The 13,763-nt window shown below is 42.5% G+C and overlaps 1 protein-coding gene across 4 annotated transcripts in view; it reads left to right on the forward strand.

Annotated features, from left to right (window-relative positions):
* The window catches only part of LOC137337421 (phosphatase and actin regulator 1-like), a 413,191-nt gene extending 402,307 nt beyond the window's left edge, over positions 1-10,884 (forward strand). For all 4 annotated transcript variants that reach the window (XM_068001737.1, XM_068001738.1, XM_068001739.1 and 1 more), the window contains 2 exons: positions 8,323-8,399; positions 8,491-10,884. In XM_068001737.1, the coding sequence (XP_067857838.1) occupies positions 8,323-8,399; positions 8,491-8,506 (93 nt within the window). In that variant the 3' untranslated portion in view covers positions 8,507-10,884. The remainder of the gene's footprint in view (positions 1-8,322; positions 8,400-8,490) is intronic.
* Positions 10,885-13,763: the final 2,879 nt, after the last annotated feature.

Raw genomic sequence — 13,763 nt, forward strand, 5'->3', positions numbered from 1 at the left:
CTCAGTCTTAAATGGCTGATCCCTTAAACTGCGACCATGCCCTCTAGTTCTAGACTCTCCGGCCAGGGGAAACAACCTCTCAGCCTCTAGCCTGTGATGCCCCTCAGAATCTTATATGTTTCAATGAGATCACCTCTCATTCTTCTAAACTCCAGAGAGTATAGGCCCATTCTACTCAATCTCTCCTCATAGGACAACCCTCTCATCCCAGGAATCAATTTAGTGAACCTTCGTTGCACCACCTCTAAGGAAAGTATATCCTTCTTTAGATAAGGAGACCAAAACTGAACACAGTATTCCAGGTAAGGTCTCACCAAAGCCCTGTACAATTGTAGTAAAATTTCCTTACTCTTGTACTCCAACCCCCTTGCAATAAAGGCCAACATGCCATTTGCCTTCCTAATTATTTACTGTACCTGCATGCTAACTTTTTGTGTTTCTTCTACGAGGACACCCAAGTCTCTCTGAACACCAACATTTAATAGTTTCTCACCATTTAAAAAAGATTCTATTTTTCTGTCCTTCCTACCAAAGTGAATAACCTCACATTTCCCCACATTATACTCCATCTGCCACTTTCTTGCCCACTCACTTAACCTGTCTATATCCCTTCGCAGACTCTGTGTCCTCCTCACAGCTTACTTTCCCACCTAGTTTTGTATCATCAGCAAACTTGGATACATTACACTCGGTCACTTCATCTAAGTCATTAATATAGATTGTAAATAGCTGAGGCCCAAGCACCGATCCTTGCGGCACCCCACTAGTTACAGCCTGCCAACCTGAAAATGACCCGTTTATCCCTACTCTCTGTTTTCCATCTGTTAACCAATCCTCTATCCATGCTAATATATTACCCCCAACCCCATGAGCTCTTACCCTGTGTAACAACCTTTTATGTGGCACCTTATTGAATACCAAAAGTACTACATCTACTGGTTCCCCTTTATCTATCCTACTAGTTACATCCTCAAAGAACTCCAATAGATTTGTCAAACATGATTTCCCTTTCATAAAACAGTGTTGACTCTGCCTAATCATATTATGATTTTCTAAGTGCCCTGTTACCACATCCTTAATAATGGATTCCAGCATTTTCCCGACGACTGATGTCACGCCTGTAGTTCCCTGTTTTCTCTCTCCCTACTTTCTTGAATGGCGGGGTTACATTTGCTACCTTCCAATCCGCTGGGACCTTTCTAGAATCTAGGACGATGGTATTGGCTTCTGAGATGTCAGGGTTATGAGCCTCCTTGAAGGTTTTTCATAACAGCCTCTTGTATACCCTAGATTTTCAAAGAAAACCCCTTCATTTATGTAACCGATCTGAGTGACACGTGTGTCAGCACGGTTCACCTCTTTTGGTGTCAGTCATCTCAAACAGCCATGTTAGTGCCCTTTTTGTAACCTCCAGTTCTGACCTAGATATGTCATAACAAAGAACTAGTATTCGTTTGTCAGTTAAGGAGTTATAAGAACATAAGAAATAGGAGCAGGATTAGGCCATACAGCCCCTCGAGCCTGCTCCACCATTCAATCAGATCATGGCTGAGCTTCAACCTCAACTCCACTTATAAGTTTATCTCAAGTTTATCTCCTTCTTCTGAGCCATCTCTGGCCTGCGACCTTGATGATAAATGCTTTTCATCATTCTGTGATAATGCCTTGTTCTCGCAGGCATTCACAGCTTTTAGCCACTTATTATAGCTCACAGTTCCTTCTGGCTACTGACTCCATTCTAAGGGCATCCTTAAGACAACTTCCAGAGCATTGTGCCAACAACTGAATGGGTTTTGGTAGCGTCCAGCTTCTACATTATAACAGTGACTACACTTCAAAAGTACTTCATTGGCTGTAAAGCACTCTGGGACATCCTGAGGTCGTGAAAGGTGCTATATAAATGCAGGAACTTTCTTTCCTTTGAGGTGCTGATGGGTGGAGGGGGGAGCTGGGGTATCCTTGATCAAACCATGGCCCCAAGGTCCATTCATCTCCAGAAAGGATGTCCATATGTCATGATGCTTCCCCAGTCGCATGCACAGCCCGTGTAACACTCAGTCAGTCTGGTACCTGCCTCACAGTTAATTTGTTCTGTTGCACCTACTCGCCACTAAAAGTGAGAACCGGGCAAGTCTGCAGGTTGTGGAGGATTGTTCAGTTCAGTGCAGGCCAAACACGCATAGGATGACATCCAGGGGAAGGTAAAACCTGTCACAGCCCTGGTAACCTCTCAAATCTTTGTCGAAAAAGGCTCAAAATGAGAACGTGACCAGAACATGTGCAATAGAGTACCTGCCTGTTTGATTGCAGTTCAGCCAGCATGCATTTATCAGAGTTGGATAGAATTGAGCGAGACTTGGAAAAGAATATGGGAGTAGACACACATCACTTCTCCAGACAACGTGCAAAAGAATTAAAGAAGTTAATAGAATGCTGGAGAATAGAGCCAGAGCAGTAGTGTAGAGAAAGTATGCTGAGGCTTTACAATGTTCTAGTCAGATCATACTGGGGGGTGGGGGGGTTACCCTGCTCATTTTTCCAGTGGCTCTTCTGCAGTTACAGCAATGAGCAGAAGAAGCCCTGCGGAAACTCAGCCCATATTTCAGTCGCCTTTTTTCCACAAAAAAGATATACAAGGACGAGGAACAATGGGGCTGAAAAGCTGCAGTCCTTTTGTGCACTCCTGCCACAAATTAGGCCAGGGCCCAGTTACAGCAGGTCCCAGCCCCAGGAGCTTCATGGTTGGCCTGCTGGGGGTGAAGCCTCAATCCATCCCAAACAAGGCCATCATTGCAAGAGGGGCCAATGCCAGAGGTTGAGACTCCCTACATCAGGAGTTCTTGCATCTTCAGCCATCAGAAGGACAAAAGGGGGATCCTGGGGGCACTTTTAACTCTTTTTCTGGAGGGAGGGTGAATCTGGCCCCCAACCCAGAACAAGCAAATTGTGCCAGACTTCCCAGCCTCTCCACCGTGGTAAGCATTCCATGCGGAACATAACATGAAGAACTTCTTTCACTACTAAAACAGTAAGAGGGCAGTCAAAAAGAGGTGAATCCTCTAAAACATGCCAACAGGCCTGAGCATAAGATTGTTAATATAGTAAATGATCATTTCCTCCCAACTATTTGCGAGAGAAAACATGAGCAACGTGCCCTTCTTAAATCGGGATAATCCAAGCAAACAGCAACATGAATGAGATGGAAGTCCTAGACATGCCTAAAGGGCACAAAACAAATATATAATTAGGGATAGGTCCAGGGTACTAAGAGAGGTGGGAACGAGATGTGTGAGGTGTTGAGAGTCACTATAAGGAACTTGATGAACTCTAGGAGATTCCAATAAATCAGAAACAGGCAAATGTAGTGCCATTTTCCCAAATGATAAAACTGATCCAGGTAATTATAGACCCATTATCCTTAACTCGATGCTGCGTAAAATAATGGTACTGATTATCAGGAGTAAACTTGGGGATTAGCTGTACAGTGACCTAGTAAACAGTAACCAACGCGGATTCAGAAGGGGAAGGTTCTGCCTGACCCACCTCCTTAACTTTTTTTTTGAGACAGTGATATCACTGGTGGACTGTGGAAAGCCCTATAACATGACTTCCAAAAATTATTCAAACAAAGCATCTCCCGAGAGGCTACTTTCGCTTAAAGTGGAGATTCAGGTAAAACCTGGGAATGGATAAGAAATTGACTGGGTGAGCAGGTACATGTTAGAGATGCTATTGTCAGGATGGAAGTAGACGCTGAATTGGAGGCCCATGGGGTTGGCGTTAGGACCCCTGCTGTTTCTAATTTACATTAACATATGGATTCATAATCTTAATGCAAATTAGGTAAATTCAGAGACAGTAAGAAACTTAGAGGGGCAGCTGAATCTGACAAGGCAGCTCAGGAACTACAAACTGAATTACACAAAATATGTAAGTGGGCAGAACAATAGCAGTTGAAATTTTATACAGACTAGTGTAAAGTACCTTGTGCACACGCACTCCAGGAAATAGATAAGAATGAAGTCGAAAGAGATCCAGAAGTTTTAGTAAACTTGACTCTCAACTTGTTCAGTCACTGCAGAGCAACAATCAACAAAGCTATTAGAATGGTGCACGATATAGCCAAACAATAGAGTACAAGTCAGAGAAGCCACTGAGATACAGGGAGATAGTCAATCCCTGGAGGCAGTGCAAAGAAGAGCCACGAGGCTGATCCCTGGTATCAGAGATCTGAGTTACAAGGAAACTGGAAAAAACTTGGAGGGGAAAATTGGATAAGGGCCATTTTTGGGTGCGGGTAGCGTGATGCGCTATTACCCCGCATCCAGTGACCCCTGCGCAGGCAAGATGCAAGTTTCGGCCGGCCGGAGAACTCACCTGCAATCAGCGTTCTATTCCGGAACTTGCATGTGGAATCAATGCAATTCACACTTTCCACCACCAGGGGGAGTCCAATCTCTTAGAGGATGGGGGAAAAATTCAATAGGGGTCCATTTTGCCATTTTGGGCGATGGTAACGCGATGTCCTACCACCTCACGCCCGACGGACCCTGTGCAGGCAGGACACAAGTTTGGACCCAAGGGAGCACTTACCTGCAATTGGCATTCCTTTCCAGGCCTTGCACGTGGAATCAATGCAATTTGCACTTTCCACCATCAGAGGGAGCTCAATCTCTTAAACAGAGGATGTTTCTTCGAAATCTCTTAAAGGTAGCTGGTACCTGTTATTTGATGAAAATAACAGTCTACTGTCTGCATGGAGTCTGAACAGAGATCAGACATCGCACACATAAAACACAGATGCAGATCCCATCCCTATGTTTACACACTGATGAGTTATGTTAAAACATTGAATAAAAGGTTGCACACTACTAAATCCCACATCCTCCAATCTGCACACCAGACCTCACCAATCTGCCGATCTGAGTTGGTACCAGGCCTGCGAGAGTGCGTGCACCAAGGTTCGCTGCTGATGCACTAGAGACCTTAGGTGCAAGAGGTGAACAGAAGGAGGGACATCCTATATCCGCAGGGGGGGGCAAGATGCCCTCCAGACATATACTCAAAAGGCAGTGGGAGGCAGCAGGGGCCAAAGTCAATGCCAGTCGCACAGCATCATGAACATGGATGCAGTGCAGGAAGAAGTTCAATGCTCTGACATGAGTGGTCAAGGTGAGTGAGGTCAGCTGTCAAGTGGCGTCTCCTACCAACTGCACCACACACTACACCCCCATCCCCCACATACCAACAAACTCTTTCCATCAATACTCAACTCTTCCAATCAGATGCTTCCTCTCACCCTTACACATTACCATTGTTTCAAGCCGCCCACCCACAACTCACAGGCCACACACACTGGAGCTATTCAACCATGACAGGCACATCACCCAGACACACGTCCCGCTTTCTTGCAGGAGAAGGTGGTGCATATCAAGAGGCAGCAAGTAGCCGTGGCATTTAGCCCGTTGAGCCTGTTCCACCATTCAATGAGATCATGGTGGACCTGTGACCTAACTCCATATACCCGCCTTAAATCTCAGATTTAACATTCACAAGTGAGCTAGCATCAACTGCTGTCTGCAGAAGAATGTTCCAAACGTCTCCCACCCTTTGCGTGTAGAAGCATTTCCTAACTTCACTCCTGCACGTCCTGGCTCTAAATGTTAGACTATGTCCCCGTTTCCTAGTATTGAAGTCTAGGAGACCTCCAAAAACAGTTACAAATATCTTGGCAGCCAGAGGCAATAATCCAACCACTAACCTGTAAATCCTGCATGGTCCCTTTAAATAGCGCCGGTGGGGGGTCCTCCAGGCACTCTAAGACACATTCAGATAGTCGGGGTTAAGACTGTACATTGAGTTGAGCATTAAGTCCCAAAATGGTGTCTATCACTTTAAATCAGCGTTGCACACTGATTGAAGCCATTTTCTCCCTACTTTATATGATTCCATCATTTGTTATCTGCGCCTGTGCAAATTCTTATACCAAGATGGCGTCCGGCGCACGTCACGCAGGAAACGCGCGTGCGCATCCAAGACGCCATCTTGGATGTCAGAGAGGCCATTTAGTGCCAAAACAACAGGAGCTACATGGCCCAATTTAGTGCCCTTGGACTTTTCAGCCTTAAAAAGATAGTGACCAATATTGAGAATATAACTCCAGAATGGAGTATTGCGTTCAGTTCTGTGCACCGCACCTCGGGAAGGATATCAATTGATATATATTGGAGGGGGTACAGTGCAGATTTACCAAAATGATACCAAGGCTTAAAGGGTTATATTATGAGGACAGGTTACATAAATTTGGTTTGTATTCCCTTGAGTTTAGAAGGTTGAGAGGTGATCTAATTGAGGCGTTTAAAATGATAAAAGTGTTCAGTTGAGCAGACACAGAGAAGCTATTTCCTCTGGTGGGAGAATTCAGAACAAAGGGGTACAATCTTAAAATTAGAGCCAGGCCATTCAGCTAGTGAAATCAGGTTTTCCTCATCTCTTTCTATCTTATGAAAGAGCAATAAGATTAATCCCAAAGTCAATGGAGAAGAACTATTAAGAAAGATATGGGCGTGGTGGGGGAGGGGGAGGGGGAGGGGGCTGGTGGGAGGAGGGATTGTGGCAGAGAATGAGGGAAAATTCGAGCGGTGAGGCCAATCGCCTCCTTAAGGCCCTGACTGGGATTTCCCTGGTCCTTCTCTGCCTGCCACATGCAAATAGCGACGGGGGCACTGCTCGAATTCCCAGACGAATTTCCTCCCATCCGCTCCGTCTACCGCCGCTTCCCAGGGCTGCCATTTGGAAGGTGGTGTCGGCTCCAGGATGTGATGGTAAAAGCCTCGAGATCTCCATGTCGAGGGAGAAGACCCTGTAGCAGCATCTTCTTCCAAGCAGCCCCAAACACTTAGAGGCTGAAGGCCCCAGTCTCAGCCCCGGTTCAGGGTGATATCAGGTCCGATTATTGGGACACCTCTTCTGATGCTGCAGTGACATCCCCACCAAGGCATAACTGGGATTTTCCACCCTTCCGCTGGTACATTCCCTCTTGGTGGCAGGAATCACACTGAGAACCTGCAATGCACAAATTAGGAAAATGGGTCAGTGTTGAGGCAGATTCGGAGGGGCAGATGGAAGACCCACCCCACCACATCTCCACCTTAAAGAGAACTCTAAAAAGAGGGTATCTAAGGGCACCTTGTTGAAGTACTTAAAATATTAAATTGTAGAGCTTTATTATTTCAAAATATACAAGGTTGTCGAACAGACGATAGAAATAGAAATGAGTGAAGTGTAGATTTAGTAGATAACAGGGAAAATTACTTTATTCAAAATAAGAAATATTTGGAATCATCTACCACTCGAGGTAATAGAAGCAAAAATGCAAGTACTAGAAGGATAGGTTTTGATGGGAAATGGCCTTTTTGGATTCAGAACTTTACCTATGCCTTTATAGTTAGCCAGAGGTTTTGTGGGAAGGTTAATCTAGGCAGTGATTCCCTGGAGTTGGGCCACTCAATAGCACTGTTTAAATTTAGTTAAGTTTAGTCCACACATGTCACTGGGGAGTTAAAGCCACAGTAGTGGCATCCTCGATTGCTTCCCTGCTCAGAGGAGCCCGCAGACGTGCTCGTCAAGGTCCTGGAACTGGTGAGGCAGAAGGCAAGCAGCATAATCCAGAAGAGGTGAAGAAGCCAAGGGAGAACATTCATTTTGTGACGGTACTTGACCTCCCCAAAAGGACAAGCTCAGCAGGTCACATCGTGTTCAGGTCACAACAAATGCTGGCTAGTAGATGGACAAGTTTTTCTTGTTATAGGTTGAGAATTTGGGTAAAACTGTTAATAGCATAACAACAACAACTTGTATTTATATAGCGCCTTTAACGTGGTGAAATGTCCCAAGGCGCTTCACAGGAACGTAATCAGACAAAAATTGACACCCACCTTCACCCCTGCAAAGTGGTTGGCTTGTTATATCTGTTTCGAGGTCCCCTGGACAAGAGCCAAGTTCTCCCTTTTGGTGAAATTGAGCTTGTAGCCTGAAAGCTGGCCCAATTGGTTAGAAAATGTTGGGGAGGGAGCTGAAGGGGTTGAGGACATAGAGGAAGATGTCATTTACATGGAGGGCTAGTCTGTGTTGCACTCTTCTGGCCTGTGCACTACGGTTACATGAGTTTGTTCTTTTGGGGTTGCTTGGAGTTTATTTTAAATGAGCTAAATGCGCAGACAAGAATTTGATAGGAATGTCAGATAGAATACATAAAATAGTGCAGCGAGGACATTAAACCCCACGGTGTTTTTAAAAACTCCAATACTTTTTCAATTTCAGGCTGCTATTCGCAAGGAACTGAATGAATTCAAGAGCACTGAAATGGAAGTGCATGAATTAAGTAGGCACCTAACAAGGTGGGTGAGCCTGTTTTACATCGTACTGAATGCAATGTCTTCATACTCTAGATAAATGCCACCTATTAAATATTTACTGTATTCTTCTCAGGTTTCACAGGCCCTAGCTGTTTACTGCGTACAACCACAGGGAGTCTTACAAAAAACCGAAGTGCTAGGACTGTACAGGTGCCCATTAAACCCAACCAGGACAGAACTCTTCTTAATTGCCTTTGTGTATCAGATATTTACTGTAATGGACACTTTCCAATTGTCTACCAATCTACTGACCTTCAGGAGTCAACATGTCCCTCCAGGGATTGGATCAGATGTGCCACATCCATAAGCTGATGGCTATATTTAGACTTCTAGTACCGTCATTCAGCATTGTCTTGGTCTCTCTCGTTATTTATTGCTCTGGATGGTGCATAGGGATGAAATCTCAATCAATAGTGCTCTTTAATGTCATTACTTGTGTGATGGAGCTGAGACAGCACACTGCAATTGTTTCTCTAAATGAACTCCATAGTTTCTCTTCAGTTATTGTTACTGAACTTTTACCACACTATCGCTTTGTGACCTTAACTCAGACAGCCTGCACCAAGGGAGTGGCTGGCTAAATTGCACCCAGTTTATCAGGCATTGGTTGCAGTTACACATCTGGATAGAGAATGTATCTCCGATAGATATTCTCCTTTCAGCAGGTTTGCTGGAAGGGGCTAACCCTGCACTATATGTTTTATAATAAATATATCTGCTATGTAAAGATTAAAAGAGACACATAACACTTTGGATAACAATAAGCAGCAATGGACACAGATGTATCAGTAACAAGCTGTAATGCACCTAACCGTGTTCTGACTGGACGGAGCACAAATAACAGATTGTCTGCGGTTTGTTTAAAGATGCTCCTGCATTGGTAAATGAAGGGGTTTCTTCAGTACACAGATTGTGCCTCTTGAGCTCTGTGTATGTAAAAAAAAACCTCTTCATATTTACATTTTGCTGGTCTAGCAGAATAAATGTATTACACTTACAAGTTACTAACTTTAAAAAAAACTATGGATAAGGATAATTGTTGATTTATAGCACTGCGTTAAGGTTACGGAGCTAGAGGCTGCAGAGTCTAATATTCAATCAGAGCCTATTTTAGCAACTTGCAAGAATTATTTTACCCAAGACAGTTGAGCTTTGTACAGTATAATAGGCTGGACATGGGAGCTTTAAACAAGTTTCTCTTTAGCTTGAGAAAGTACTTAATGTAGGATATTGAAAGAAAGGGCCTGTGTCCACAGTTACCTGATGATATTGATCTGTATTATATAATACCCATGTGGCTGCACTTTTCAAGGAAGACGCTTTACTTATACCCATATTGAGTGCGTCATTTTGTACAGGAAGAAAAAGGTGGATGGTGGTGTAAATCAAATGAGCCGTTCAGTTGTGTACAGTGAAGTATGTGTGTGACTATATACCAGTCCAGGCAACACTTGTGAGTGGGCTGCAGCTACCAGACAGCACTGCTTCAGATGGAATATTTTCTAGTACGATCAACATGCTGAAGTTCAGCAGCCAGAATATACATGCTCAGTTATTTTAATAACCTCATCCTACACGTGCCAGTCCTGTATTTGACCTCAGATGCAGTGGCTGTATCAACTAGAGGCCTTTGCTCTTAATCTGCACCTAACTAGACTACAAAGTCGGGATTTGGGTATGAACATTAAGACAAACTTGAATAATTTATTCTCATTGTTCTATCATTTTTTACATTGAATGAAAAGGAAGCTCTAGCAATGACCTTAGTAGAATTACAAAGAATGGAAAAGTTGTCATTAATGTTCAGCTTGGCTTTAAACTGCCATTGCCCACTAACCAAATACTACCATACAGTAGATTTTGTTTCCCCCCCCCCCATATTTGAGCCAAATCTGTGACCCAACTCACTTAGAAACTGATGCTGTTGATGTTCAGCTCCTTCAGATTGGAGTTTAAACCGTTCTTTTCTATGTGCATTAGCTAAACTGCTCAGAGTTTTTGCTGTCCAGCTTAAACTCCAATTGTTTTCATGCACACATGGTTCTGAACAAACTGTATGGATTAATGTGAGTGTTGAGTGCCTGTACATAGTTGTCTTTGTAAAGGAGTGAATGTTGTGGCTGTTCCCCCCTGTGCTCTTCCAGTATTGTATAATTTAAAAAAAAATTGATGTATGAAAACTGTAAATAACCATAAAAAATATTTGAGTCTTTAATTTGATTTGCTCCAGGCTTTGCCATCTGTACATACTGAAATTGCATGTTATTGTATAACTTAAATTACTGTCTACAAGTTTGTTTCAAATGATGTATACAGTTTCTTAAAACTAAATCTTATTTAAAAAAAGTCTTTTTTTAGTGGTTGGCATTCAACAACTGTTTTTACATAAAAGGGGCTTAAATTTAAAGAGTTTGGTTAAATCTAATTTTGCTAAATAACTCAAGCTTTGGTCCCATTAAAAGTTAAAACAAAGGCAAACTGGTGTCATTTCATTTTCACGGTCATTTGATGCAAACTTCTCCAAGTTCATTGGGTTTAGAATGGTAGGTGCAAGTAATAAAGAGATGCAATCTAGGGTTAGTAGTGTAAAGTCATAGGTGCCAATCATTTCCTGGTTATTCGCCAGGTGAAAAGGCGTAAATGCTTGTTTATGCTCTTGCTCTGGAGTTTCCACTGACCTCAGTTACAGCAAGAGATTGGGCAACCCCGGTGGAAATTCTACCCCAGGATATTTTAGGTATCATTAGCAGGCTATTAAACATAAACTATCAGATACAAACCATTAAACATAAACAATGAAACACAAACTATTAGCTATGAACCATTAGACACAAACTATTAAACACAAACTCAAGTTGAATGAAAAGAAACATCCTATTTCCCTCACTAGTTACGATGGTAGTTCACAAAGTACTTAAATTTACATTTCATTTATTTGAAGAGAGATGCTCTGTTCCCACTACTATGGCAGTAATGTTCTGGGTTCACCTATCTGTACCAGTTAATACTGTCTATACCGCTCACTTTAACTTTCTTTGTATTGCTCTTCTCTGTGCCCTCTCCCAACAAATCACATCCTTAAAAGAGAAAGGACCAAAACTGAACACAGTACTCCAAGTATGTCGTGCATTTTAAAGCTTCAGCAAAATCTCAGTTACAGCAAGAGATCGGGCAACCACGGTAAACTTTACATTTTACGAATTAGCACCTGGCACAGAGCTTCACACAACAAAAGCAAATATTAGCAATTTTGTCAACTCAATTTTAAAACTGATCTAAATCCTACTACAAATCATTAACTGTATCCTCTGACCCTCCTGCAAATTTAAGAAGCTTACAATTCTGTTGATGTGTGTACATCAGAAACAATAGGGACACAAGCACTGATCCATGTGGAACTCTACTTAATAAACAACTTTTAAAAAGATCCCTTATTTCAAGGCAGCTAGCTAGAATCCCTGTTGCACTAGGGGCAACATTTCAGCCATTCCCAAGGTTTATGTACCTGGAACAATGCCAGCACTAATTCATGTAAGGAATCTTACAACACCAGATTATAATCCAACAGTTTTTTTGAAAATCACAAGCTTTCGGAGCTTTCCTCCTTCGTCAGACGAAGGAGGTAAGCTCCGAAAGCTTGTGATTTTCAAATAAAATTGTTGGACTATAACCTGGTGTTGTAAGATTCCTTACATTTGTCCACCCCAGTCCATCACCGGCATCTCCACATCATGAGCACTAATTCAAGTTAAGATTGAATTGCTCCATCACAGAAGTGGAAAACTCAGGAGGTGAAGCCCTATGGACATTGTGGAAAGCATGAGAAGTGACTCACTGACCACCCAAAGTTCAGGCCCATAATAATAAAGCCAGAATGCAAATAAGCACTCAAAACTGAGGCTTACAATTTAGACAATTGTCAATGAAACTGATTGGATCATCTGAGGCCATGTTTTGATAAAATTAATAGCATTACATTTTTAGGGTAGGACCATTTAGAAATACTTAAAAATACTTGAAGAGCCTACATGACGAAATAATGAAACTATCGGCCACTGATAGAACAGCACACCCACCCGATGTGTCAGTGACATTCGAGTAACTTGTCCCAGTTACCTGCAGTTCCAAACTGGAAAAATGTTTACAATTTTGATAGGAAATCTACATGTGGCCGGTATGAACATTCACTCGGTCCTCATATTTAAAGAATGTGTTAACCTGACAGAGTTTGTTATATATTAGCTATATTTTGTAGTGCATTTTTGTGTTCTTCCAGGTAAGGGATGCTAGTAGTGAAAAATCAAACACTTTCCTCTTTTGCCGACATTAAGCATTTCCAAATCTGGTATAAGACAAGACAGATGGAGACCATGAAGATGTTATTTTCAGATATGTTACTGTCAATATTATTTTTAGTTATGATGATGCTGGAATTGGAGACTGGAGGGAAGTATACATTGGCATCCCCCAGGGGTCAGTATTAGGACCACTGCTCATTTTGATATATATTAATAACCTGGACTTGGGTATAAAGGGCATAATTTCAAAGTTTTCAGACAACACGAAATTCGGAAATGTAGTAAACAGTGTGGGGGATAGTAACAGACATCAGGAGGACATAGACAGACTAATGAAATGAGCAAACATATAGTAGATGAAATTTAATGCAGAGAAGTGTGAAGTGATGTATTTTGGAAGGAAAAATGAGGAGAGGTTTTATAAACTAAATGGTACAATTTTAAAGAGGGTGCAGGAACAGAGAGACCTGGGGGTGATGTACACAAATCTTTGAAGGTGCCAGGACAGGTTGAGAAGGCTGTTAAAAAAGCATATGGGATCCATGGCTTTATAAATAGAGGCATAGAGTACAAAAGCAAGAAAGTTACGCTAAACCTTTATAAATCACTGGTCATTCAGGTAGTGTGTCCAATTCTGGGCACCACACTTTAGGAAGGATGTCCAGGCCTTGGAGAGGGTGCGGAGGAGATTTACTAGAATGGTACCAGGGATGAGGGACTTCAGTTATGTGGAGAGACTGGAAAAGTTGGGATTGTTCTCCTTAGAGAAGAGAAGGTTAAGGGGAGATTTAATAGGGGTGTTCAAAATCATGAAGGGTTTTAATAGAGTAAATAAGGAGAAACTGTTTCCACTGGCAGGAGGGTCGGTAATCAGAGGACACAGAATTAAGGTAATTGGCAAAAGAACCAGAGGGGACATGGGGAGAAATTGTTTTACACAGCAAGTTGTTAAGATCTGGAATGCACTGCCTGAAAGGGTGGTGGAAGCAGATTCAATAGTAACTTTCAAAAGGGAATTGGATATATACTTGAAGGGGAAAAAATTGCA

This window comes from Heptranchias perlo, chromosome 2 (assembly GCF_035084215.1).
Source record: "Heptranchias perlo isolate sHepPer1 chromosome 2, sHepPer1.hap1, whole genome shotgun sequence".
Taxonomy (NCBI): Eukaryota; Metazoa; Chordata; class Chondrichthyes; order Hexanchiformes; family Hexanchidae; genus Heptranchias; species Heptranchias perlo.